The sequence below is a fragment of the Falco cherrug genome, chromosome 3, assembly GCF_023634085.1.
Source record: "Falco cherrug isolate bFalChe1 chromosome 3, bFalChe1.pri, whole genome shotgun sequence".
Taxonomy (NCBI): domain Eukaryota; kingdom Metazoa; phylum Chordata; class Aves; order Falconiformes; family Falconidae; genus Falco; species Falco cherrug.
Window position 1 is genome coordinate 104,956,743 of NC_073699.1, and position 26,848 is coordinate 104,983,590.

General features: G+C 60.2%; 3 protein-coding genes across 3 annotated transcripts; all 3 read left to right on the top strand.

Annotated features, from left to right (window-relative positions):
* Positions 1–2,864: 2,864 nt before the first annotated feature.
* On the top strand, positions 2,865–9,789 carry LOC129735680 (trypsin-like). Its single transcript, XM_055705764.1, has 5 exons — positions 2,865–3,090; positions 6,002–6,164; positions 7,589–7,842; positions 8,351–8,487; positions 9,627–9,789. The coding sequence occupies exons 1-5, from the start codon at positions 3,054–3,056 to the stop codon at positions 9,786–9,788; spliced, it is 753 nt and encodes a 250-aa protein (XP_055561739.1). The 5' UTR covers positions 2,865–3,053; the 3' UTR covers position 9,789.
* A 5,774-nt stretch (positions 9,790–15,563) lies between these two features.
* LOC102057688 (kallikrein-14) lies at positions 15,564–20,059 on the top strand. The gene is made up of 5 exons (XM_027805122.2): positions 15,564–15,648; positions 15,734–15,896; positions 17,211–17,464; positions 18,698–18,834; positions 19,907–20,059. Exons 1-5 carry the CDS (start codon positions 15,564–15,566, stop codon positions 20,057–20,059), a joined length of 792 nt encoding a protein of 263 aa, XP_027660923.2.
* A 2,615-nt stretch (positions 20,060–22,674) lies between these two features.
* LOC106631169 (trypsin-like) lies at positions 22,675–26,017 on the top strand. The gene is given in 6 exon segments (XM_055706346.1): positions 22,675–22,750; positions 23,322–23,475; positions 23,946–24,009; positions 24,011–24,212; positions 24,624–24,760; positions 25,168–26,017. Coding segments are annotated over 6 exon segments (762 nt in total). The 5' UTR covers positions 22,675–22,698; the 3' UTR covers positions 25,321–26,017.
* Positions 26,018–26,848: the final 831 nt, after the last annotated feature.

The window sequence follows — 26,848 nt, forward strand, 5'->3', positions numbered from 1 at the left end:
AGGGGGATAACTGGATTTGTGGGGGGAAACTGGATTTGGGGGGTGGGCAACTGGTTTGGGGGGGCAACTGAATTTGGAGGGGGGCAACTGGATTTTTGGGGGGCAATTGGATTTGGGGTGAACTGGATTTTGGGGAGTGGGCAACTGGATTGGAGGGGCAACTGGATTTTTAGGGGCAACTGGATTTTTGGGGGTGCAACTGGATTTTGGGGGGCACAACTGGATTTGGGGGGGCAACTGGATTTGGGGATTTGGCAACCGGATTTGTAGGGGGAACTGGATTTTGGGGGGGTACCTGGGTTTTGGGGGGGCAACTAGATTTGGGGGGCAACTGGATTTGGGGGTGGGCAACTGGATTTGTAGGGGGGCAACTGGATTTGGGTGGTGAGCAACTGGATTTGGGAGGGACAACTGGATCTTGAGAGTGGGCAACTGGATTTGGGGGGGCAACTGGATTTTGGGGGACGAACTGGATTTGGGGGGGCAACTTGATTTTGGGGGTGGGCAACTGGATTGGGGGGGCAGCCATTTAATTAGCAACACTCCCTCGTTAGTGTTAACGAGCAACGCCCTCTCCATGTGTGATGAGACACTAGTTCCTCCCTGCCCCCCCCTCCCCCCGTGCTGGGGAAAGGGACTAATTAATAAGACTAATTAATAAGACTAATTAATGGAGATAATTAATTCCCCGCCAAATCTCAACAGCTACTGGCGCCCGGAGCTTTCTTCTCCCAAACTGTCCTGGCAGCTTCATCAGATGTGAGGTCCCCGCCCTAATTAATTAATTAATTAAGCCAGAGAAGGAGCGGGGGCGGCACTAATTAGGGGCCTCATCCTGAGCCAAGGGGAGAGGGGCGGGGTCTTGCACAGGGTCTCTGGGGACATGGTGACACCAGGACCTCCATGGGTGGCTGGAAAGGGACAGGGAAACCTCGTTAGGGCTAATTAGTCTAATTAGGGGAAGGCCTGGGGGAGCTCAGGGAGGGGGCAGCGCTCCCTGTGAGCTGGGGGGGGGGGGGCTTTTGGGGACGGTCCCCAGATTTTGGGGTCCTCATGGGTGACACCAGCCCCTTCTGGTCACCAAGGGTGGCAAGTTCTTGAGAACTTCATGGAGAGCTTGGGGGGGGGGCGGGAGGGGGACACCTTGGGGACACTTTGGGGACATCTCAGGGACACCTTGGGGACAACCTGGGGACACCTCGGGGACACCTCAGGGACACCTCGGGGTGACCCTGGGGACACCTTGCGGACACCTTGCGGACACCTCAGGGACACCATGGGGACACCTTGGGGACACCCTGGGGACATTTTGAGGACACCCTGGGGACACCTCAGGGACACCTCGGGGACACCCTGGGGACACTTTGGGGACACCTCAGGGACACCTCGGGGTCACCCCGGGGACACCCTTGGGACACCTTGGGGACAATTTGGGGACACCATGGGGACACCTTGGGGGCACCTCGGGGACACTTTGAGGACATCTCAGGGACACTTCGGGGACACTTTGGGGACACCCTGGGGACACCTTGGAGACATCTTGGGGACACCCTGGTGACACATGACCTTGGGTGACCTCCGTGGGTGCCAGGGGTTACCGGGGTCCCCACCGGGGTGTTGGGGACACGTCGGTGTCACTGAGGCCACCCGGTGGGGGTGGTGGGACAGAGGGCGGGGGAGGGGCGAGGCGCCTCCTCCTGATTTACACTGGGAGGAAACAACCCTGGTGACACCAGGGGCATTGGGGTCACCAGCAGTGGGGTCCCGGGGTGGGGGGGCCCTTAGCCCCGCCCCCAAATGGGGGTCCCCTTATCCCCGCCCACTTTGGGGGTCCCCTTAACCTTGGTTCTGGTTTGGGGTCTCCTTAAGCCCGCCCACTTGAGGGGGTGGGCGGGACCTCAAGGGGGATTAGCCCCCACCTTGCTCCAGAGCTGCAGAGGATTGTGGGTAATCTGGGTCTGGCACATGGCCGGGGGGGGGAGGGGGGGGACGGCGGACTGACACCGGAGGGGAGGCACTGGGATGAACTGGGAGGCACTGGGAAGGGCAGGAAGGGCACTGGGAAGGTCACTGGGACATACTGGGAAGCACAGGGAGGCTGGGAGAGGTGTGGGGGTGAACTGGGAAGGGCGGGAAAGGCACTGGGTCCCATACTGGGAGGCAGTGGAAGGCTGGGATACGTATGGGGTGAACTGGGAGGCACTGAGGTGTACTGGGATATACTGGGAGGCCTCAGGGACACTGTGACACAAACTGGGAGGCACTGGGAAGGCACTGGGATGCTCCAGGAGGCACTGGGAAGCACTAGGATGCTCTGGAAGATACTGGGAAGTACTGGGATGCTCCAGGAGGTACTGGGATACCTGCAGGGGAAAACCAGCAGGGCACTGGGAAGCACTGGGATGCCCCAGGAGGTACTGGGAAACACTGCGAGGCACTAGGATGCCTACAGGAGGAAACTGGGAAGGCACTGGGATGCCTCAGGAGGCACTGGGAGGCACTAGGATGCTCTGGAAGGCACTGGGATGCCCCAGGAGGCACTGGGAAACACTGCGAGGCACTAGGATGCCTGCAGGGGGAAACTGGGAAGGCACTGGGATGCCCCAGGAGGCACTGGGAAGCACTAGGATGCTCTGGAAGGCACTGGGATGCCCCAGGAGGCACTGGGAAGTACTGGGATGCCTCAGGAGGTACTGGGAAACACTGCGAGGCACTAGGATGCCTGCAGGGGGAAACTGGGAAGGCACTGGGATGCCCCAGGAGGCACTGGGAAGCACTAGGATGCTCTGGAAGGCACTGGGAAGTACTGGGATGCCTCAGGAGGTACTGGGATGCCTGCGGGGGGAAACTGGCAGGGCACTGGGAAGGCACTGGGAAGCACTGGGAGGCACTGGTTGGCACCCGCACCGCCCCGGGCCGGGGTGTGGTGGGAGGGTGAGACAGCCCCAACCGGCCCCGCTCCCTCCCGGGGCGGCCCCAGTCCAGGCGGAGCCTTACTGGGATTTAAGGGATTGGCTCCAGTGCCCCGGCAGCCTCCTCTTCCTCCCTCCGCCATGGAGCGCCTCCTGCTGCTGCTGCTCCTGGCCACCGGTGAGGGCACTGGGGGGCACTGGGAGGGTGTGGGGAGAGTGCTGGGGGGCACTGGGGGAGCGCTGGGAGGGCGCTGGGGGGCACTGGGGGGTGCTAGGAGGTACTAGGGGGCACTGGGGGGTACTGGGAGGGCACTGGGGGGCTCTGGGGAGCATTGGGAGGTCACTGGGAGGGCACTGGGGGGCACTGGGAGGATGCTGAGAGGGTGCTAGGAGGTACTGGGTTGCACTGGGAGGCCACTGGGAGGGCACTGGGGGCACTGGGAGGGCACTGGAGGGTGCTAGGAGGTACTAGGGGGCACTGGGAGGGCACTGGGGGGTGCTAGGGGGTACTGGGGGGCACTGGGAGGGCACTGGGGGGTGCTGGTAGGGCGCTGGGAGGTGCTAGGAGGTACTGGGTTGCACTGGGAGGGCACTGGGAGGCACTAGAGGGAGCTGAGGGGCACTGGGGGGCTCTGGGGGGCATCAGAAGGCCACTGGGAGGGTGCTGGGGGGTACTAGGGGATACTGCGGGGCACTGGGAGGACACTGGGAGGCACTAGAGGGAGCTGGGGGGCACTGGAGGGCACTGGGGGGTGCCAGGAGGTACTGGGGGTCACTGGGAGGGCACTGGGGGGCACAGGGGGATGCTGGGAGGGCACTGTGGGGTACTGGGAGGGCACTGGGAGGTCACTGGGTGGTGCTAGGAGGTACTAGGGGGCACTGGGGGGCACTGGGAGAGCACTGGGAGGGCACTGGCGGCTGCTAGGAAGTACTGGGAGGGCACTGGAAGGACACTGGGAGGGCACTGGGAGGGCACTGGGTGGTGCTAGGAGGTACTAGGGGGCCCTGGGAGGGCCCTGGGAGGGCACTGGGAGGGCACTAGGAGGTACTGGGGGGCACTGGGAGGGCACTGGAAAGTGCTAGAGCATGCTGGGAAGGCAATGGAGGGCACTGGGTGTTAAGTGGGGGCACTGGGACTGAAGTGGGAGCACTGGGAGGGAACTGGGAAGCACTAGGAGGGGACTGGGTAGCACTGGGAGGGCACTGGGGGGGCACTGGGAGTTGCTGGGAGGGTGGTGTGAAGCACTGGGAGTGCGGGGGGGGGGCGCTGGGAGGGAACTGGGGGGCACTGGAGGTGGCTTGGAGGGCACTGGGAGGCACCGGAAGGGCACTGGAGGGCACTGGGAGTGGGGAGAGCGAGTGGAAGGTACTGAGAGAACACTGGGAGGCCTCAGGAGGCACTGGGGAGTCCTGGGAAGGAGCTGCAGGTGAACTGGGGACACTGGGAGGCAGTGGGAGCATACTGGTGTGAGAGGGAAGGAAGGAGGAAGCACTGGGAGGCAAAAGACAGCATGGAACTGGTACTGGGAGGGAGCTGTGGGTGAACTGGAGGCACTGGGAGGCAGTGGGAGTGTACTGGTGCAGGTAAGAGGGTGAGAGAAGATACTGGGGGACGCCACAAGGTAGGCACTGGGAAGCACTGGGAGCACTGGTGGCATGTAGAAGGGAATGAGAAGGTTGCAGGGAGGGTACTGGGAAGGAGCTGGAGATGAACTGGGGGCACTAGGAGCACATGGGAAGGAATGGGAAAGCACTGGGAGGCACCAGGGAGACACTGAGGGGTACTGGGAGGAAACTGGGAGGTGCTGACAGTGTACCTGCGGGGGAACTGGGGGCACTGGGAGGGAACTGGAGGCTACCGGGAAGACTTGTCAGGCAGCAGGAGGAAATGGTGTGAGGCAGGGAGGCACTGGGGGCCACCGAGGGGTAATGAGGCAGTGTTGGGAAAGAACTGGGAGGCACTGGGAGGGCACTGGGAGACACTGATAGGCAGTGGGTGGGAAGCGGTAGGTCACTGGGAGCACTGGGAGGGAACTGGTAGAGCTGGGAGGACACGGGGGTGACACGGGGAGTTGCTGGGTGGCCCAGGAGACCTCCTAGGAGGGAACTGGGAGGGAACTGGGAGGCACTGGGAGGGAACTGGGAGACATTAGTAGGCAGTGGGTGGGAGACATTGGGTCACTGGGAGCACTGGGGAGGGAAAGAGAGAGCTGGGAGGGAACTGGGAGGTGCTGGGTGGCCCAGAGGACCCCCTAGGAGGGAACTGGGAGGTACTGAGAGGGAACTGAGAGGCACTGGGATGCACTGAGAGGTTCTGGGTGGCCCAGGGGACCTCCTAGGAGGGAACAAGAAGGGAACTAGGAAGACACCGGGAGGGACTGGGTGGCCCAGAGGACCCCCTAGGAGGGAACTTGGAGGCACTGGGAGGAAACTGGGAGGCACTGGCAGGGAACTGGGAGGGAACTGGGAGGCACTAGGAGGGAACTGGGAGGCACTGGGAGGTGCTGGGTGGCCTAGAGGACCCCCTAGGGGGGAACTGGAAGGGAACTGGGAGGCACTGGGAGATTCTGGGTGGCCCAGAGGACCCCCTAGGAGGGAACTGGAAGGTGCTGGGAGACACTGGGAGGGACTGGGTAGCCCAGGGGACCTCCTAGGAGGGAACTGGGAGGCACTGGGGGGTTCTTATTGGCCCTGAGGACCTCCTAGGAGGGAACTGGGAGGCACTGGGAGATTCTGAGTGGCCCAGAGGACCTCTTAGGAGGGAACTGGGAAGGAATTGGGAGGTACTGGGAGGCACTGGAAGACGTTGGTAGGCAGTGGGTGGGAAAGAGAGAGCTGGGAGGGAACTGGGAGGTCCTGAGTAGCCCAGAGGACCTTCTAGGAGGGAACTGGGAGGGAACTAGGAGGGAACTGGAAGGGACTGGGAGGGAACTGGGAGACATTGGTAGGCACTGGGTGGGAAAGAGAAAGACTGGAGGACACTGGGAGGTCCTGGGTGGCCCAGAGGACCTTCTAGGAGGGAACTGGGAGGGAACTGGGAGGCACTGGGAGGCACTGGGAGGTGCTGACCCCTGTCTCCACTCCTCCAGCAGCCGCAGGGGACGAGAATCGGATCGTGGGGGGCAGCAGCTGCCAGAAGAAGCGTCACCCCTACCAGGTGGTCCTCCTGGGTCCTCAGAAGAACATCCACTGCGGTGGGGTCCTCATTGGGAGGTCCTGGGTGCTGACGGCCGCCCACTGCGACACCAAGAGGTGGGGTGGGTCCCCTGGGGTGGGCCCAGTGGGGTGGGCACCCTGGGGTGGCCGGGGGGTCCCCCTCTTTGGCCAGAGGGAGGAGCCATGGAGGTCCACCAGGAGCTGGAAGTGGTCGTGGTAATGGGAGGAGCTGGGTGGGGTTCATCTTAAGGTGGGTGGTGGCCCGCAGAGGTGGTCTCTAGCTCAGGGTCTCCTTCCCTGCCGCAGAGACTTCTGGGACTGGGTGGCTTCAGAAGACAGGAGGCCACCACTATGGCCCAAAATGACCATCCAGTTGGCTTCCCAGTATGACCATCCCGTTGGGTTGGCCACCTCAGCCATCCAGTTGGCTTCCCAGTATGACCATCTACCTGGGTTGGCCACCTCAACCATGCAGGTGGGCTCCCAGAATGACCACTGACCACCTCAACCGTCTAGGTGGGCTCCCAGAATAACCACTGACCACCTCAACCATCTAGGTGGGCTCCCAGAATGACCATCCCATTGGCCTGACCACCTCAACTATCTAGGTGGGCTCCCAGAATGACCATCCCATTGGGTTGGCCACCTCCACCATTCAACTTCCTTCCCTTGGGCATGGCCAAGAGCTTCTCAAACCCAACATCTTCTGTCTGCTGAGGTTCTGCAGGACCTTCTCCCCAAGAGCCATGGTGTCCCCCTCTTCAGGAGATCTGGGCCATGGTCAGGACCCACAGGCCTCACCCTCCCATGGAGGTCTCCTCCTTTGGCCACCTGAGGCAACCGGCTGGTGGCCATGGGGGGAGGCCGGCCCAGAAGGACCTCACTGCCCCCAAATTTGGTGGCCAAGGGTTGGACCTGAAGAAAGGTCTTCTCCTCTCCCTGTTCCCACCAGCTCTGTGGACAGGGACCTGACCTGGACCAGAAGAAGTTGGGTGGAGGGGACAAACCAGTTTGAGGAGCTTGTGGCACTGGTGTGACTGGCCTGGGCAGGGGCACCGATGTGCTGACTCCATGGGAGGTCCATGGAGGCCACCACCCCCACGCCACGGGGATCCAACCATCTCCTCGAGGTGGACACGTGGACCTTCCACCATGTTTAGGTGGTCTGAGCTTTTCCTGGCTGAGCGGGGACACACAGAGTGGATCCACCCAGAAAAGTGGGGAGAAGATCCAAGATTTAGGGATGAGTTGGAGACCTGGATGTTGAGGTCCTGGGGTTGGATCCGGGTCTTCTTCAACTTGGGTTGGACCAAGGAGAACTTCATTGACCATGGCCAACTCTTCCAGTTGACCCGTTGGGTGGTGTTGGGCTCCGAGCCTCAGTTTCCCCACTTGGTTGAAGATATCCAGGAGAGTTGGAGGACCACCTGCCCTCCATCCCAGGAGCTCCACCAGGTGGACCTTCTCCTTCCCCTGGAGAACCTCATTGTGGTCCTTTCTCCTTCTCCTCCCCCACCCAGCTCCATCCCCATCCGCATGGGCGACCACAGCTTGAAGACCAAGGAGGGGACGGAGCAGTGCGTCAACTCGGCCAAGGCCTTCATCCACCCCGACTACGACCCCACCACCCATGACAGTGACATCATGCTCCTCAAGCTCCAGAAGCCCGTCCGCTTCACCGACCACGTCCACCCCGTGGCGCTGCCCAAGCGTTGTCCCCCCCCCAACACTGAGTGCATCGTCTCGGGGTGGGGCAGCACCAGCAGCCCAGAAGGTAGGGGACAGCATCTTCTCAAGGCACGTGGTGGGGGTGTCAAGGGACCTGGGGACATCTCAGTGGCTTGGGGGCATCTCAGAACCTTGAGGACATCTCAGCGGCTTGGGGACATCTCAGCACCTTGGGGACATCTCAGAACCTTGGGGACATCTTAGCACCTTGGGGACATCTAGAACCCTGAGGATATCTCAGTGGCTTGGGGACATTTCAGTGGCTTGGGGACATCTCAGAACCTTGAGGATATCTCAGTGGCTTGGGGACATCTCAGCACCTTGGGGACATCTCAGGGAGGGGACATCTCAGGCTGTGGTGCTCTCTGTTCTCCACCTCCCACCGTAACAAGACCCTCCAAGCCTCCATCCCCCCTCACCTTGATGCCACCTTCATAGTGGCCCATCACCCCTGATGTCCCCCTTGGCACGAGGTGCCCCCCTTCTTTCCGGCCACCCCTGTGGCCACCACAGTGTCCCCCCCCACCCCATAACGACATCCCCTCCTCCCCCAGGGGACTTCCCCGACGTTCTCCAGTGCGCTGTGGTCTTCACCATGTCCAACGAGGCGTGCGCCAACCTCTACCCCCAGGGCATCACCCGGAACATGCTCTGCGCTGGCGTCACCACAGGGGGCACCGACTCCTGCCAGGTACAGGGGGGGGACGATGGGGGGTCCCCTCCCACTATGGGGACACCTCGATGGGGAACGGGGTGGGGGGAGGGGCAGCACCCTGCCCGCTGGAGAACCTATAGGAGATGCCACCACTGTGGTGTACTGTGGAGACGTGGGGTTGTGTAGGGACACCCCAAGGACCTCGGGGACCACCCCTCCAAGGTGCTATAGGGACGCCCCCCCCCGCAAGCTGCTGGTGGTCTCCATGGCCTGACCCCATAGGACATGATGGTCTCCATGACCTGACCCTATAGGGCATGGTGGTCTCCATGGCCTGACCCCATAGGACATGATGGTCTCCATAGGGTATGGTGGTCTCCATGCCTTGACCCATGGGACATGGTGGTCTCCATGGCCTGATCCCATAGGACATCGGTCTCCATGCCTTGACCCCATAGCACATGATGGTCTCCATGCTTTGACCCCACAGGTCATGGTGTTCTCCATGCCTTGACACCGTTGGTCATGGTGTTCTCCATGCCTTGACCCCATAGGTCATGGTGGTCTCCATGCTTTGACCCATAGGGTATGGTAGTTTCCATGCCTTGACCCCATAGGACATGGTGGTCTCCATGCCTTGACCCATGGGACATGGTGGTCTCCATGGCCTGATCCTATAGGACATGGTCTCCATGCCTTGACCCTATAGGTCATGATGGTCTCCATGCCTTGACCCCATAGGACATGGTGGTCTCCACGACCTGACCCTATAGGACATGGTGGTCTCCATGGCCTGATCCCACAGGACATGGTCTCCGTGCCTTGACCCTATATGTCATGATGGTCTCCATGCCTTGACCCCACAGGTCATGGTGGTCTCCATGGCCTGACCCCATAGGACATGGTGGTCTCCATGACCTGACCTTATAGGACATGGTCTCCATGCCTTGACCCCATAGGTCATGATGGTCTCCATGCCTTGACCCCACAGCTCATGGTGGCCTCCATGCCTTGACCCCATTGGTCACGGTGGTCTCCACGGCCTGACCCATAGCACATGATGGCGCACAACAGAGACCCATGGGTCTCCATGGCTTCCCACGGGGTGCCCCTGAGGTGGCCTTGCCCCCCCCCCCGCCCATCCCCCATCTCAGGGGGGTTCCTCTCTCCACCAGGGTGACTCGGGGGGGCCGCTGGTGTGCCGGGAGGAGCTCCAGGGCATCGTCTCGTGGGGGATGCAGGTCTGTGGGCAACGGGGCAAACCGGGCGTCTACACCCGCGTCTGTGCCTTTACTGCCTGGATCCAGGACACCATCAGGAGGAACGATCACGTCTGACCCCCCCTCCCCCAAAAAACATCTCCTCACCTATCCCCCACCCCCAAAAAAGCCACCAGGGGTCTTCTCCCACCTCCCCCCACGCACCGGGGAAGGGCTCCTGGAATAAAGCCCTGTGAAACGTGGCCACCTGTGGAGGTGGGGGCTGAGGGGAAGGGTGGGAGATGGTGGCCACCAGGAAGGTGGTGAGGAGATGGCCACAGTGTTGGTGGCCACTGTGGGAAACTCATAGCCACGTGTACCTGGGGTTGGTGGCCATGGTGGCAAGCTGCAACCACACTTTTGGGGCTGGTGGCCACCATGGGCAACCCATGGCTACAGGTATATGGTGCTGGTGGCCATGATGGCAAGCTGCAACCACACTTTTGGGGCTGGTGGCCACCATGGGCAACTCATGGCTACAGGTATGTGGTGCTGGTGGCCATGGTGGCAAGCTGCAACCACACTTTTGGGGTTAGTGGCCACCATGGGCAACTCATAACCACGTGTAACTGGGGTTGGTGGCCACAGTGGCAAGCTGCCACCCATGTACAGCCCTGGAGAACATGTTGAAGTCTGGAGGACACACGTGTCCATATCTGGAGGACTTGTATCCACGTCTGGAGAGCACATGTGTCCATGTGTGGAGAACACGTATGTCCAGGTCTGGAGCACACGTATGTCCATGACTGGAGGACATGTGTCCAGGTCTGGAGGACATGTAAGTCCAGGTGTGGAGAACACGTGTCCCGGTCTGTAGGACACATATGTCCAGGTGTGGAGAACACATGTCTAGGTCTTGAGAACATGTATGTCCAGGTCTGGAGAACACAGCTGGCAACCCATGGCCACACATGTCCAGGTGTGGAGAACATGTGTCCAGGTCTGGAGGACACGTATATCCACAGCAACTGGCCACGTGTGTCCATACATGGAGGACACACACCTACCACCAGGAAGCCACCCATGATGACCCACCACCACCACGCATGTCCACCCTGGTGGCCACAGCTGGCACGTCACCACCACCCACATCCACCTCCAGTGGTCACCTCCAGCGCCCCATGGTCTGGGGTGTGTCCTCTCCCCCCACCACAAACCCACCCCACGTCCCACCACCACCACGAGCCCACCCCACGTCCCACCACCACCTTCTGAGGACATCCCACCACCACTCAGGGCACCTGGGGTTATCACGGGTGGCGCGTCAACCAGGAGTAAGGCAGGGAGCTGGTGTGGGCACCTTAATTGGTCCTAATTAAGAGCTGGCTAACGAGGCGGCCGCTAACGAGGCCCCCCACTGAGAGGAGAACCAGTTGGGCCAGACGCGCCCGCCCTGTTTACACCGATGACACCCAGGAGGAACCCTTGGGTGGGTGGGGGAAGCCACGCCCCCTCCCACCTCATGGCCACGCCCCCCTCCCCGAAGCCCCGCCCCCGCGAGTGTGCAAGGAGATGGGGTGACAGCGCCCTCTAGTGTGATGGTGGACCTATGGGTGAGGTGTGGAGGCATCTCGTGGGCTTGGGGACGTGTGTGGGGGATGTGTGGACATGTGTCATGGACATATGGACACGTGGTGGACATGTGGACATGGGTGGTGGACATGTGTCATGGACATGTGGAAACGTGGTGGACGTGTGGACATGTGTGGTGGACATGTGGACATGTGTCATGGACGTGTGGACACGTGGTAGACATGTGGACTTGTGTGGTGGATGTGTAGAAAGGTGTCATGGACATGTGGACACATGTGGTGGACGTGTGGACATGTGTCATGGACATGTGGACACGTGTGTGGACGTATGGACATTTGTGGTGGACATGTGGACACATGTGGTGGACATGTGGACAGGCTTCATGGACATGCAGACACGTGGTGGATGTGTGGACACATGTGGTGGAAACGTGGACATGTGTCATGGATATGTGGACAGGTGGTGGATGTGTGGACAAGCATCATGGATGTGTGTTATTGACATGCGGACACGTGTCATGGACATGTGGACACGTGTGATGGACATGTGGAGCTGCTGTCATGCAAGGCCCTGTGCCCACACATGTGTATTGACAACAGTCACACAGATGCACCACGAAACCAGCACATGGTGGTCTCCAAACCAGCTGACCAACCAGAACATCCAGGTCTCCAAACCAGTTGGCCAACCAGAAGGTGCAGGTCACCAAACCAGTTGGCCAATCAGCTCATGGTAGTCTCCAAACCAGTTGTCCAACGCGCACATGGTGGTCTCCATACCAGTTCCCCAACCAACTCACGGTGGTCAAGCAGCACATGGTGGTCTCCAAACCAACTGGCCAAGCAGCACGTGGTGGCCTCGAAACCAGTTGGCCAACAAGCACATGGTGGCCTCCAATCCAGCTGGCCAACCAGCACATGGTGGTCTCCAAATCTGTTGGCCAACCAGCACATGGTGGTCTCCAAACCAGTTGGCCAATCAGCATGTGGTGGTCTCCAAACCAGATGGCCAAACAGCCCGTGGTGGTTTCCAAACCAGTTGGCCAACCACAACCAGCATATGCTGGTCTCCATACCAATTGGCCAACCAGCTCATGGTGGTGTCCGTACCAATTGGCCAACCAGCATGTGGTCGTTTCCAAACCAGTTGGCCAACTCGCACATGGTGGTCTCCAAACCAGTTGGCCAATCAGCATGTGGTGGTCAACCAGTACATAGTGGTCTCCAAACCAGTTGGCCAACCAGCACGTGGTGGTCTTCAATGCTGGTTGACCAAGTAGCACATGTGGTCAAGCAGCACATGGTGTCTCCAAACCAGTTGGCCAACCAACTCATGGTGGCCAACCAGCACATGGTGGTCTCCAAACCAGATGGCCAACGAGCTCATGGTGGTCAACCAGCACATGGTGGTCTCCAAACCAGTTTGGCAACACGTATGTGGTGGTCCCCAAACCAACTGGCCAACCAACTCATGGTGGTCAACCAACACATGGTGGTCTCCAAACCAGTTGGCCAACCCGCACATGGTGGTCTCCAAACCAGTTGGCCAACCAGCTCCTGGTGGTCAATCAGCACATGGTGATCTTCAAACCAGTTGGCCAACCAGCTCATGGTGGCCTCCAAACCAGTTGGCTAACAAACTCATGGTGGTCTCCAAACCAGTTTGGCAACATGTATGTGGTGGTCCCCAAACCAACTTGCCAACCAGCATGTGGTGGTCTCCAAACCAATTGGCCAGCCAGCACACGGTGGTCTTCAGTGCTGGTTGACCAACTAACACATAGTGGTCAAGCAACACCTGGTGGTCTCCAAACCAGTTGGCCAATCTGCACATGGTGGTCCCCAAACCAGTTGGCAACCAACTCCTGATGGTCAACCAGCACATGGTGGTCTCCAAACCATTCGGCCAACCAACTCATGGTGGCCAACCAGCACATGGTGGTCTCCAAACCAGTTGGCCAACAAACTCATGGTGGCCTCCAAACCAATTGGCCAACGAACTCATGGTGGTCAACCAGCTCATGGTGGTCTCCAAACCAGATGGCCAACGAACTCATGGTGGTCAAGCAGCACATGGTGGTCTCCAAACCAGTTGGCCAACCAACACATGGTGGTCAAGAAGCACCTCATGGTCTCCAAACCAGTTGGCCAACCAGCACGTGCTGGTCCCCAAACCAGTTGGCCAACCAGCTCATGGTGGTCTCCAATCCAGCTGGCCAACCAGCACGTGCTGGTCCCCAAACCAGTTGGCCAACCCTTGGCGTGACACAAGCCCTGGCAGTGCCGGGCAACGCGTCGCAGGGATTAGGGAAGGAGGCGGCCGCGCGTCCTGGTGCCTTCCTGACTCCTCCAGCTCATCCTTGGGGTGGGACTGGCCGGGCCGGCCCCGATGCCGCTATAAAACCATCGCTCCCATGGGAGGGGGACAGCAGCGGCACCGGCGCCGGATGAGGCCGGTTGGAACCGGCTGGGTGGTTGGTGGGTTTTGTTTTGTTTTTTTTTGGGGGGGGGGGGGGGCGCCACATCCGGATTTTGCTCCGTCGCTTCAGACGTCAGACAGGAAGAAGGGGGGTGTCCCCGTCCCCACCCCCACCCCGGCAGGGAGCTGTGGAGAGGTAGGGGGGGAGGGTGGGGAGGGGGGGGAGGGGAGGGGGGGGGCTTCGGCAAGAGATGGTGGGGGGGGGTGTCTTGCGCCCGCTGCCCCCGATGTCCCGCCGTCCCTCCTTGTGTGCTTTGCCCCTGGTGTCCATCCTTCCTTCCTCCCTTCCTTCCTTCCTTCACTTCCTTCCCCGGGTTTGACCCATGCCCCCATCCCTGCTGTCCATCCTTCCTTCCTTCCTTCCTTCCATCCTTCCTTCCTTCCTTCCTTCCTTCCTCCCTTCCTTCTATCCTTCCTTCCTTCCTTCCATCCTTCCTTCCTTCCTTCCTCCCTTCCTTCCTTCCTTCCCTCCTTCCTTCCTTCCTTCCTCTCTTCCTTCCATCCTTCCTCCCTTCCTTCCATCCTTCCTTCCTTCCTCCCTTCCTTCCATCCTTCCTTCCTTCCTCCCTTCCTTCCATCCTTCCTTCCTTCCTTCCTTCCCCATGTTTGACCCATCCCCTCATCCCTGCTGTCCATCCTTCCCCATCCTTGATCCATGAGGCCCACCACCCACATCCATGGGGCCCACCACCCATATTCATGGGGCCCACCACGATGTCCATGGGTCCCACCACCCATGTCCACGAGGCCCACCACCCACATCCATGGGGCCCACCACAAAGTCCATGGGTCCCACCACCCATGTCCACGAGGCCCACCACCCACATCCATGAGGCCCCACCACCCACATCCACGGGGCCCACCACCCACATCCATGGGGCCACCACCCATGTCTGTGGGGCCCATGGGACCCATTTCCTTTCTCTGTGGGGTCCATGGCACATGTCCTCTGGGAGTGGTGACCCACACCCATGGGTGGCTCCAACCCATGGCCATGGGAACTGCGACCCACTGTCACGTGGAGCTTTGACCCACTTCTGTGGGGCCCACAGATGCCCTCCGTGGGGAGGAATGACCCATGGCCACCAGGAACCATGACCCACATTCATGGAGAGTGGTGACCCGGGCCCATGGGTGCCTCCACCTCATGGCCATAGGGGACCGTGACCCACGGGGAACCATGACCCACAGCCATGGGGGGGGGGGGGGACACCACGACCCACACCCACCTGGAGCAATGACCCACATCCTTCCAACCCACCACCTACGTCCACTGGGGGCAGCGACCCACATCTCAGGGGGCTTCCAACCCCCAACCTTGAAGACCCATGTCCTCTGGGGGCAACGACCCACATCTCAGGAGGCTTCCAGCCCCCAACCTTGAAGAACCGTGACCCCCACCCATGGGGGGAGAGGTGGGGTGGGGGTCTACCACCCATCTCTCCATAGGGCATGACCCACACCCTCAACCCCAGGGAGGCATCCAAGGGCAGCAGGAGGTGCTGGGAGGTCAATTGCCTGGAGACAAGGAGGGGGAGGTGGAGGAGTTGGTGGAGCCCGTAATTACGTGCCTCGTTAACGATGACTCTGTTAATTACCACCGTGGCATTTGGGCTAACGACCATGTCACCCTCACCAAAGCCCCATGACGGGGCGAATCACCACGGTACCACCGTGGAGGGGACAGAGGGAGGGTCCTCACCATGTTGGTGGAGACCCCCGAGAAACATCTCACCTTCTCCTGGAGCAGGGGTGGGGTGGGGCAGAGGGTCCCGGTGAAGGGTGACACCCCACCCCACCCCATGGTGGGACTAACACCTCTGCCTCACAGTGCCCACAGCGATGGAGACACGAGCCATGGTGGCCACCAGGCTACGGGGTGCCGTGAAGCTCCTGGGGACCTTGGTGGTCTTGATGGCATCTACAGGTGAGCGGAGGGGGTGGAAGGTGCAGATCCGGCCACGCAGCCACGCACGCGTTGGCATTAATGCGTGTCTTTGGTCCCTCTGTAGCGTTGCTGGCAGCGGGGGACACGCGGGTGGTGGGCGGCGTGGACTGCCCACCCCACTCACAGCCGTGGCAGGTGGCCATCCTGGACATGTACAAGCTCTACTGCGGCGGGGTCCTGGTGGCCAGGCAGTGGGTGGTGACGGCAGCCCACTGCACCACCCCAGGGTAAGGGTGACACCACCACCGTCATGTGGCCACCACCCCCCCGGTGGGGCCACCACAACCTGCAGTGGGCTCCGCAGTCCGCGCGTGTCCACACACAAGCCAGGAGGTGGTCTCTGTGGTCTACTGAGGTGGCTCCCATGGTCTACTGAGATGGCCTCCATGCTCTACCAAGGTGGTCTCCATGGTCTACTGAGGTGGTCTCCTGAGGTGGTCTCCACAGTCTCCTGAGGTGGTCTCCATGGTCTACTGAGGTGGCCTCCATGGTCTGCTGAGGTGGTCTCCATGCTCTACTGAGGTGGTCTTGGTGGTCTACTGAAATGGTCTCCATGGTCTACTGAGGTGGCCTCCATGCTCTACTGAGGTGGCCTCCATAGTCTACTGAGGTGGCCTCCATAGTCTACTGAGGTGGTCTACTGAGGTGGCCTCCATGGTCTACTGAGATGGCCTCCATGGTCTACTGAGGTGGCCCCCATGGTCTATTGAGGTGGCCTGCATGGTCTACTGAAGTGGTCTGCATGGTCTACTGAAGTGGTCTGCATGGTCTACTGAGGTGGTCTCCATGCTCTACTGAGGTGGTCTCCATTATCTGCTGAGGTGGTCATGCCATGGTCTACTGACATGTCCTGGCTGTGCTGTGCCCCACGTGTGTCATGGACATGTCACGGTCCCATATGTGGGTCATGCCATGTCCTGCACATTGGCCATGCCATGGTCCACGCGTGTCCTTCCCATGATGCAGATGCCACCTCCCACATGTGTCCTGATCATGCCACATGTCACAGGAGCCACAGCCACCTCAAGACCTTCTGTCCCACACACATCCTGGTCATGCCACCCCACCAGGACCATGGCCACCTCAAGACCTTCCATCCCACACGTGTCCTGGTCATGCCACCCCACCAGGACCATGGCCACCTCAAGACCTTCTGTCCCACATGCGTCCTGGTCATGCCACCCCACAAGGACCATGGCCACCTCAAGACCTTCCATCCCACACGCATCCTGGTCATGCCACCCCCGCCAGGACCATGGCCACCTCAAGACCTTCTGTCCCACACACGTCCTGGTCATGCCACCCCACCAGGACCATGGCCATCTCAAGACCTTCATCCCACACGTGTCCTGGTCATGCCACCCCACCAGGACCATGGCCACCTCAAGACCTTCTGTCCCACATGCCTCCTGGTCATGCCACCCCACAAGGACCATGACCACACCTTGACCTCCAAGCCCCACGCGTGCTCCATGGTCTGGTGGCCCTGGCCACCTCACTGTGTGTCCCCATCCCCCATGCACCCCTCCCCCCTGCCCTAGGATCACCAGTGTCCACCTGGGCAAGCACAACCTCTACACGCGTGAGTGGGGGCAGATGCAGAAGATGGTGCAGAAGTTTGTGGCCCACCCCAACTATGACCCCACCACCAAGGACAACGACATCATGATGATGAAGCTCCTGACGCCAGTCACCATCACTGACAGGATCCGTCCCGTCCCTGTGGCCTCCTGCCTCCCAGAGCCTGGGACCACCTGTGTCACCTCGGGATGGGGGGCCACCACTTCCCCAGAAGGTACCCAAGACCCAGGGCATCTGCTGGATGCCTGGGGCTTCTCCTGGTGGTGGGAGGTTGGACATCTGGGTGGTCCCCTGGACACCTGGGTGGTCTCCTGGACATCTGGGTGGTCTCCTGGACACCAGGGTGGTCTCCTAGACATGTGTGTGGTCTCCTGGAAAGACACTGGGGTGGTCTTCTGGACAGACACCTGGGTGGTCTCCTTGACAGGCACCTGGATTGTTTCCTGGACACCTGGGTGGTCTCCTGGGTGTCTGTATGGTCTCCTGGGCAGTTGGGTGGTCTCATGGGCATCTGGGTGGTCTCCTGAACACCTGGGTGGTCTCCTGGACTTCTCCTGGGTAGTCTTCTGGATATCTGGGTGGTCTCCTGGACATCTGGGTGGTCTCCTGAGCATCAGGGTGGTCTCCTGGGCATCAGGGTGGTCTCCTGGGCATCTGGGTGGTCTCCTGGATATCTGGGTGGTCTTCCAGACAGACAGCTGGGTGCTCTTCTGGACGTCTGGGTGGTCTCCTGAGCATATGTGTGGTCTCCTGGATATCTGGGTGGTCTCCTGGACAGACACCCAGGTGGTCTCCTGGACAACTGGGTGGTCCCCTGGACACCTGGGTGGTCCCCTGGACATCTGGGTTGGTTACCTGGACAGACACCTGGGTGTCTCCTGGTCATCTGGGTGGTCTCCTGGACACCTGGGTGGTCTCCTGGGTGTCTGGGTGGTCTCATGGGCACCTGGGTAGTCTGGACATGTGGGTGGTCTCCTGGACACACACCTGAGTGGTCTCCTGGGCATCAGGGTAGTCTCCTGGGTGTCTGGGTGGTCTCATGGGCACCTAGGTGGTCTCATGGGCACCTGGGTAGTCTCCTGGACATGTGGGTAATCTCCTGGACACACACCTGGGTGGTCTCCTGGGCAGTCTCCTGGACACCTGGGTGGTGTCCTGGACAGACACCTGGGTGGCTCCCTTTTCCTCCTCAGAACTTCTCCCTGGGACGAGGTTTCGCCCCCCATGGGCCCTGTCCCCGGGGTTGTTTCTCCACCTGAAAGCTTGGAAACGCCCCCAAATGCCTCGTTCTTCTCCCCCAAAAAACAGCTGGAGAAACATCTCCAAGTGAATTCTGGGGTGCGGGGGTGGGGGGGACAGCAGTGCTGGGAGGGTTTGGGGGGGAGGGGTTGTGATTTTCTGGTTTCTTTGTTTCCCCTCCCCCATCCTCCTCCATTTGTCGTCTCAGTCTCTTACCCGGACGTCTTGCAGTGCGTCAACGTCACCATCTTCTCGACGGCTGAGTGCCAGCAGTTGTATCCTGGTTCCATCACAGAGAACATGTTGTGTGCTGGGAGTCTCCAAGGCGGTAGGGACTCCTGCCAGGTACGGTGGAACGTCCCCCTCCACCATCACTGCCCCTCCCCCCAGGGGATGTCCCCCAGGTGGACCCCGGTGGCAGGAGGGGGCCTGTCCCTTTGACGTCACAATGGGGTCTTCCTCCGTTGGGTGGCCTAATCGTGGCACAGGAAGCCAGTAAGGGTTGGCCAAGGCAGCGGTGTTCTTCAACCCGATGAGGGTTGGCCAACTCGTTCATGATTGGTCAACTCAACAGTTGGCCAACTCAAGAGGAGTTGGAAAAGCCGGTGTTGGTTCTTCAACTTAACAAGGGTTGGCCAAATCGTTCATGGTTGGTCAACTCAACAGTTGGCCAACTCAAGAAGAGTTGGAAAAGCCAGTGTTGGTTCTTCAACTAAACAAGGGTTGGCCAACTCTTGTTGGGTTGAAGAACCAACAGCAGCTTTTTCAACTCTTGGGTTGGCTGGTTGTTGGGCTGGCCAACCATGAAGGGTTTGGCCAATCATGAATGATTTGGCCAACCCTTGTTGGTCACTTGGTTGGCCAACTCAACAGTTGGCCAACCCAAGAGTTGAAAAAGCCCGTGTTGGTTCTTTAACCCAACAAGGGTTGGCCAACTCAGTCATGGTTGGCCAACTCAACAACCGGCCAAGCCAAGAGGTCACCCAGCCAAATGAGACCCAACAATGGTGTGTCCAGATGCAAGGAGTTGTCCAACCCAGGAACCACTTGGTGGCCCAACCCAACCACTCCACTTGGTGGCCCAACCCAAGACCCACTTGGTGGCCCAACCCCTGAAGCACTTGGTGGCCCAACCCCAGAACTACTTGGTGGCCCAACCCAAGACCCACTTGGTGGCCCAACCCCTGAACCACTTGGTGGCCCAACCCCAGAACTACTTGGTGGCCCACCCAACACCTCCACTTGGTGGCCCAACCCAAGACCCACTTGGTGGCCCACCCAACAGCTCCACTTGGTGGCCCAACCCAAGACCCACTTGGTGGCCCAACCCCACAACCACTTGGTTGGCCAACCCAACCACACCACTGGGTGGCCCAGTGGAGACCGGTGTTGGGTTCACACCGTGTCTCTCCCGTAGGGTGACTCGGGAGGACCTCTGGTTTGCAACGGGACCCTCCAAGGGATCGTGTCCTGGGGGATGGAGAAATGTGGGCAACCCAAGCGACCTGGTGTCTACACCAAGGTCTGTAGATACTCCCAGTGGATCCAGAAGACCATGGAGGACAACTAGAGTCAACTCTGGCAACCTCCAGGTGCCCACAGGGAGGTTGGACCACCACGGGCTGCGCTCCCACCACTGGCCAGGGCAGGACGATGGGGACAACCCAAGGTTGTGGCGAGGTTTTGGGTGGCCCCAGGGTCTCCTGGGGTGAAGGGGCGGTGGGAGTGGCACGAGACATTAAAGAGTTGTCACGTTTGGTGGGAAATGTCCTTTCAAGCTGCTCCTCCCCATCTTCTTGGGAGACCAACCTCGTGGTCACCTCCCATGGACCAAGGGGTGGCTGCGGTGGCACCGAGGACATGGGCTGCTGGTCCTCCAACCCCACGGAGATCATCATCTCAACCAGGGGGAGCAACCACCAATGGGTGTCCAATTTTTTGGGTTGGCCAACCCAACGAGGGTCATCCAATCGGTGAGAGGGTCACCCACCCCCAAAGAGGGGCCATGCCATTGGTTGATCTCTTCCCCCAAGTTGAGGCCACACCATTGGCTGAGCTCTTCCCAAGACCCTCCCACCCAAAGTTGAAGCCACGCCATTGGTCAGGCTCTTCATAAGTCCCACCCCCATGTTGAAGCCACGCCATTGGTTGGACTCTTCCCAAGACCCTCCCACCCCAAAGAGGGGGCATGCCAGTGGTTGATCTCTTCCTCCAAGTTGAGGCCACGCCATTGGTCGGGCTCTTTCCAAGACCCTCCCACCCCATGTGGAAGCCACACCATTGGTCGGGCTCTTCCTAAGTCCCACCCCCAAGTTGAACACATGCTAATGGTCAGGCTCTTCCCAAAACCCTCCCACACCAAAGAGGGGACACGACATTGGTTGATCTCTTCCTCCAAGTTGAGTCCACACCATTGGTGGGGCTCTTCCTAAGACCCTCCCACCCCATGTTGAAGCCACACCATTGGTCAGGCTCTTCCTAAGTCCCACCCCCAAGCTGAAGCCACACCATTGGTTGGGCTTTTCCCAAGACCCTCCCACTCCAAACAGGGGACATGCCATTGGTTGATCTCTTCCCCCAAGTCGAGTCCACACCATTGGTGGGGCTCTTCCTAAGGCCCGCCCAACCTAAGCTGAAGCCACGCCATTGGTCGGCCTCATCCTAAGTCCCACCCACCCCAAGCTGAAGCCACGCCATTGGTCAGGCTCTTCCCGAGACCCTCCCACCCCAAGTTGAGGCCATGCCATTGGTTGGGTGCCCACCACGAGGAGCTGCCCCCTCCCCCTCCCCCCCCGAGCCGCCCCACCCCCACCCCATCACACGCACCCACCCCTCCCCCCAGGCAGCGAGGCCACTCCATGCCCTCGATGCTGCCCTGGAACTCGTTAGGAGATTAATTAGCGTGAGGAGATTAATTAGCGCCGCTGCTGCCATCCTATAATCCCCCCCGCCCGCACCACACCCAGGGAGCGGCCGTGCCGCCGCGCGGGGGGATTTAGTAAATCCGTCGTTAATCCGGCAGGGGGTGGGGGAGGGGCACCCTGCCCCATGCCACCTCGGGGAGACGCCCTATGGGGACCCGTGTCACCCTATAGACACCATAGGGGACCTATATCACTCCATAGATACCATAGGGGACCCGCGTCACCCTACAGATATGCCATAGGGGATCCACGATGCCCTATAGATACCACAGGGAGCCCATGCAACCCTATAGATATGCCATAGGGGACCCACTACGTCTCATAGATACCACATGGGAGCCATGCCACCCTATAGATATACCATAGGGGACCCACTTCACCCCATAGATACCATAGGGGACCTGTGCCACCCTACAGATACCATAGGGGCACCCTTGTCACCCTATAGATACCATAGTGGACCCACCTCACCCTATGGATATGCCATATGTATAGATACAATAGGGGACCCATGCCACCCTATAGATACCATAGAGGACCCACTTCACCCTATAGATATGCCTTAGGGGACCCATGCTACCCATAGATCCCACAGGGGAACTATGCCACCCCATAGATATACCATAGGGGATCCATATCATCCTGTAGATACTATAGGGGACCCATGCACCCCTATAGATATGTCATAGGGGACCTATCCCACCCTATAGATACCATAGGGGGCCCCCACCACCCCACAGATACCACAGGGGAACCACTTCACCCTATAGATACCATAGGGGAACGCCGTCTCCCTATAGGTACAGTAAGGGACCCCCATCAACCTATAGGTACCATAGGGGATCCCTGTCCTTGTCACCCTATAGATATGCTGTACAAGACCCATGCTACCCTATAGATACCACAGGGGACCCCTGTCACCCTAAAGGTACCATATGGGACCCCCGCCACCCTATAGATACCATACGGGACCCCTGTCACCCTATAGATACCACAGGGGACCCCCCTCACCCTATAGGTACCATAGGGGAACCCCATCTCCCTATAGATACCACAGGGGACCCCCGTCTCCCTATAGATACCATAAGGGCCCCAGGCTGGGGGCTGCCCCCTCCCCCCACGGGGTGGGGGAGGGGTGTGAACATGGCACCTGGGGCTCCACAAGCAAACACGGGGGGGGGGGGGAGGGGGCCGCTAACCAGCCCCCGTTAATAATTAACATGGAGCCTTGATAAGTGGGGGCACCCACCCCACCCCCCTGGCACCCGGCGCCCCCTCCCCCACCATGGCGGCCCCTCTCCCCCTCCTCCTCCTCCTCCTGGAGATGGTGACCCCTGGTGAGGGGGGGGGGGGGGGTGAGGGGTGCAGGGGGGCCGCGGGGGGGGGGGGGGGGAGGGGGGCGTGGCCTGGGGGTGTCCCAGGTGGGGACAAGGGGGTCTGGAGGGGTCCCCAGGGTGGGGTGGGGGCCGGGGCAGTCTCCGGAAAGGGGATTGGGGATCCCAGGGGGTCCCGGGGGGGGGACAAGGGAGTCTGGGGGTGTCCCAGGGTGGGGGTGGGGGTCTGGGGGGTCCCCAAGGTGCAAATGTTGGGGGGGGGGCAGTCTCCGGAGGGGGGGGGTGCGGGTCTGGGGGGGTCCCAGGTGGGGACAAGGGGGTTTTAGGGCGGGGTCCCGGGGGGGCTGGAGATCCTCGGGGTAGGGACAAGGGGGTCTGGGGCGGGGGGGGGTCCCGGGGGGGGGGCGGGGGTCCCAGGAGGTAGAGGGGGCTTGGTGTGTGTGGGTGGGTGTCAGTCTATGGGGTGCCAAGGGTGGGGGGAGGGGTGCCCCCCAGTGGGGGGGGTCCTAACGGGGGGGGGGTGTTGGGGTGGGGGTCGCGGGACCACCCCAACATTCCCCTCCCCTCCCCCCAGCCCAGCCGCGGGGCGAGCGGATCCTGGGGGGCAGCGAGTGCCCCTCCCCCACCCACCCCGGCCTCGTGCTGCTCTTCCACTTCGACCAGCACCAGTGCGGGGGGGCCCTGCTCAGCTCCCAGTGGGTCCTGTCCGCCGCCCACTGCCGCACCAGGTCCGAACTGGGAGCACTGGGAGGGAGACTGGGGGCATAGAAAGGGAACTGGGGGCACTGGGAGGGGCACTGGGAGCACTGGGAGGCACTGGGAGGGGAACTGGGGGCACTGGGAGGGGAACTGGGAGCACTGGGAGGTGCTGGGAGGGGAACTGGGGCCATAAGAAGGGAACTGGGGGCACTGGGAGGGGCACTGGGAGCCCTGAGAGGCAAACAGGGAGCACTGGGAATGGAACTGGGAGCGGCCACCTTCCACCGTGACCCCGGCCGACCACGGCCCCTCCCACACACCCCTCCCCCTCCCCCACCCCCCACGTGTCCCCTCCCCCACCACATCCTCATCACGCCCCTCCCCCCACGTCCCACCACCATGACCACGTCCCCACCACCACATCCCACCACCATCACCATGTCCCACCACCACCACCACGTCCCACCACCACCATGTCCCACCATGTCCCCTCCCCCAGCCACATCCAGGTGCGGGCAGGGGAGCACAGCCTGGCCACCCTGACAGGGTGGGAGCAGTTCGCCACCCGCCGTGGACATTGTGGTCCACCCTGGCTTCAACGCAGACGCTGCAGACAACGCCTACGCCCACGACCTCATGCTGCTGCGCGTGGAGCCCCCCTTCACCCCCACCCCCCACGTCCAGCCCCTGGCCCTGCCCACAAGACCCCCGGCCACTGGCGACAACTGCACTGTCATGGGATGGGGGACTACCACCAGCCCCCAAGGTACAGGGCGGGGCTGTCTGGTGGCATCTCCTCCACCTTCACTGGGTTGGGTGGTGGCATCTCCTCAACCTTCATTTGGTTGGGTGATGGCATCTCATCAATCTTCTTTGGGTTGGGTGGTGGCATCTCCTCAACCTTCCTTGGGTTGTGTGGTAGCATCTCCTCAACCTTCCTTGGGTTGGGTGGTGATATCTCCTCAACCTTCACTGGGTTGGGTGGTGGCATCTGGGCAGGGAAGTGACCCAGGTGGTCACCTCAACATTCCTTGGGTTGGGTGGTGGCATCTCTTCAACCTTCACTGAGTTGGGTGGTGGCACCTCCTCCACCTCCCTTGGCTTGGCTGGGGTCAACCATGCACCAGATGGACCCTGGTGGCCCTGGCCCTGCTTGGACACTTGCCCCTCCCCCCAGAGTCCTTCCCCGACACCCCCCAGTGCCTCAACGTCACCGTGGTGGGTGACGCCACGTGTTGCCAGGTCTACGGCGCCAAGTTCACTGAGGACATGTTGTGTGCCGGTGGGACCGTGGCGGGCAAGGACTCCTGCCAGGTATCTCCAGACCTTCGTGTCCTACAGCCACGTCCCCACATCCTCTCCCCCCACCGCTCTCCCTTGTCCCTTGGGCTTGGAGGAACCCCCTGTGACCCATCCCTACGTACCCACCACCCCCGACCACGTGCCTTTGGTCCCCTGGGTCCCCTCACCTTGGAGACGTCCCACCACCCATGGTCACCACCCTTTGGATCCCTGGGTTTCAAGACGTGCCCATCCCCCATGGCCACCTCCTGGGGTCCCCTGGCCACCACCCCGTGCCTGGTCCCACCATCTCCAGATCCTCCAGAGTTTCTGCCCCCACCGGTGGCCACATGTCCCACCAGCTTGGCCACCTCCACCCTGGGGTCCTCCTGGGTTGGGGGGTGTGGTCGAGGTCCTGGCATGGTCCCTTTTGTCCCCAGGGTGACTCGGGAGGTCCCCTCATCTGCCAGGGGGTTCTCCAGGGCATCGTCTCCTGGGGGGACCACCCCTGCGGGCAGGCGGGGAAGCCAGGGGTCTACAGCGAGGTCTACAACTACCTACCATGGATCCGGGAGATCATGGGGCAGCCCTGAGACCTCCTCGTGCCACCGCCCGGCACCTACCAACCCCACCACAGATCCATCAACCCCCCCTAGAACCCACCATGGACCATCTGACCCCAACACAGATCCACCAAACCCCCCTAGAACCCAACATGGACCATCTGACCCCACCATGGAGAGGCTGAAGCCACCAAGAGAGGATCAACCCCACCACAGATCCCACCATGGTTGGACCGATTCCACCACAGATCCCACCATAGATGGACCGATCTCACCACAGATCCCACCACGGATGGACCGATCCCACTACAGATCCCACCAAGGATGGACTGAGCCCATCATGGATAGACCATCCCACCACAGATTCCACCAAGGATGGACAGATCCCACCATGGATGGATCAATCTCGCCACAGATCCCACCATGGATGGACCGATCACACCACAGATGGACTGATCCTGCCACAGATCCCACCATGGATGGATCAATCCCACCATAGATGGACTGATCCCACCACAGATCCCACCACAGATGGACCGATCCCACCATGGATGGACAGATCCCACCATGGATGGACCAATCTCACCATGGATGGACTGATCCCACCACAGATCCCACCATGGATGGATCAATCCTACCATAGATCCCACCACAGATAGACCAGTCCCACCACAGATTCCACCACAGATGGACCGACACCCCCCCCAGACCCCTCCCCCCAATAAACCCCTCCCCCCCCCCCCCCCCGCATCCCCGTGGCTTCGCTGGATCCCTGGGGGCACCTGGGGGGGAACGTGGGTCACACTGGGCAGGACCAGGCCAAAATGGGGCAAAAAATGGGCAAAATGGGGCAAAAATGAGCAAAATGGGGCAAAATGGGAAAAAACGGGCAAAATGGGGAAAATAATGGGGAAAATGGGGCAAAAATGGGGAAAAATGGGCAAAAGAGGCAAAAATGGGAAAGATCAGATAAAAATGGGCAAAACTGGGGAACCTGGGCCAAAATTGGGTGGTATTGAGCCAAAATCGGGCAGAATCAGGCAAAATTGGGTGGAATTGAGCCAAATCAGGCAGATTTGAGCCAAAATTGACAGAATTAAGCAAAAAATGGGCAAAATTGAGCCAAAATCTGGATGATTCGAGCCAAAATCAGGCAGAATTGAGCCAAATTCAGGCGGAATTGACACAAAATTAGGCAAATTTGAGCCAAAATCAGTCAGAATTGAGCAAAAATTGGGGGGAATTGAGCCAAAATTGGGCAAAATTGAACCGAAATTGGGCAGAATTGAACCAAAATTGGGTAGAATTGAGCCAAAATTGGTGAAATTTAGCTAAAATTGGCAGAACTAAGCCAAAAATCGACAAAACTGAGCCAAAATCAGGCAGAATCAAGTCAAAATTGGGCAAAATTGAACAAAAATTGGGTAAATTGAGCCAAAATCGGGCAGAATTGAGCCAAAATTGGTGGAATTGAGCCAAAATCGGCAGAATTAAGCCAAAAATCAACAAAATTGCACCAAAATCAGGCCGAATTAAATCAAAATCGTGCAGAATTGAA

Excerpts from the sequence above, each read along its gene's own strand:
- LOC129735680 (XM_055705764.1), top strand. The coding sequence starts at position 3,054 with ATGGAGCGCCTCCTGCTGCTGCTGCTCCTGGCCACCG. Across the intron at positions 6,165-7,588 it reads GCCCACTGCGACACCAAGAG|CTCCATCCCCATCCGCATGG; the intron begins GTGGGGTGGGTC and ends TCCCCCACCCAG. Across the intron at positions 7,843-8,350 it reads CAGCACCAGCAGCCCAGAAG|GGGACTTCCCCGACGTTCTC; the intron begins GTAGGGGACAGC and ends CTCCTCCCCCAG.
- LOC102057688 (XM_027805122.2), top strand. The coding sequence starts at position 15,564 with ATGGAGACACGAGCCATGGTGGCCACCAGGCTACGGGGTGCCGTGAAG. Across the intron at positions 15,897-17,210 it reads GCCCACTGCACCACCCCAGG|GATCACCAGTGTCCACCTGG; the intron begins GTAAGGGTGACA and ends CCCCTGCCCTAG. Across the intron at positions 17,465-18,697 it reads GGCCACCACTTCCCCAGAAG|TCTCTTACCCGGACGTCTTG; the intron begins GTACCCAAGACC and ends TTGTCGTCTCAG.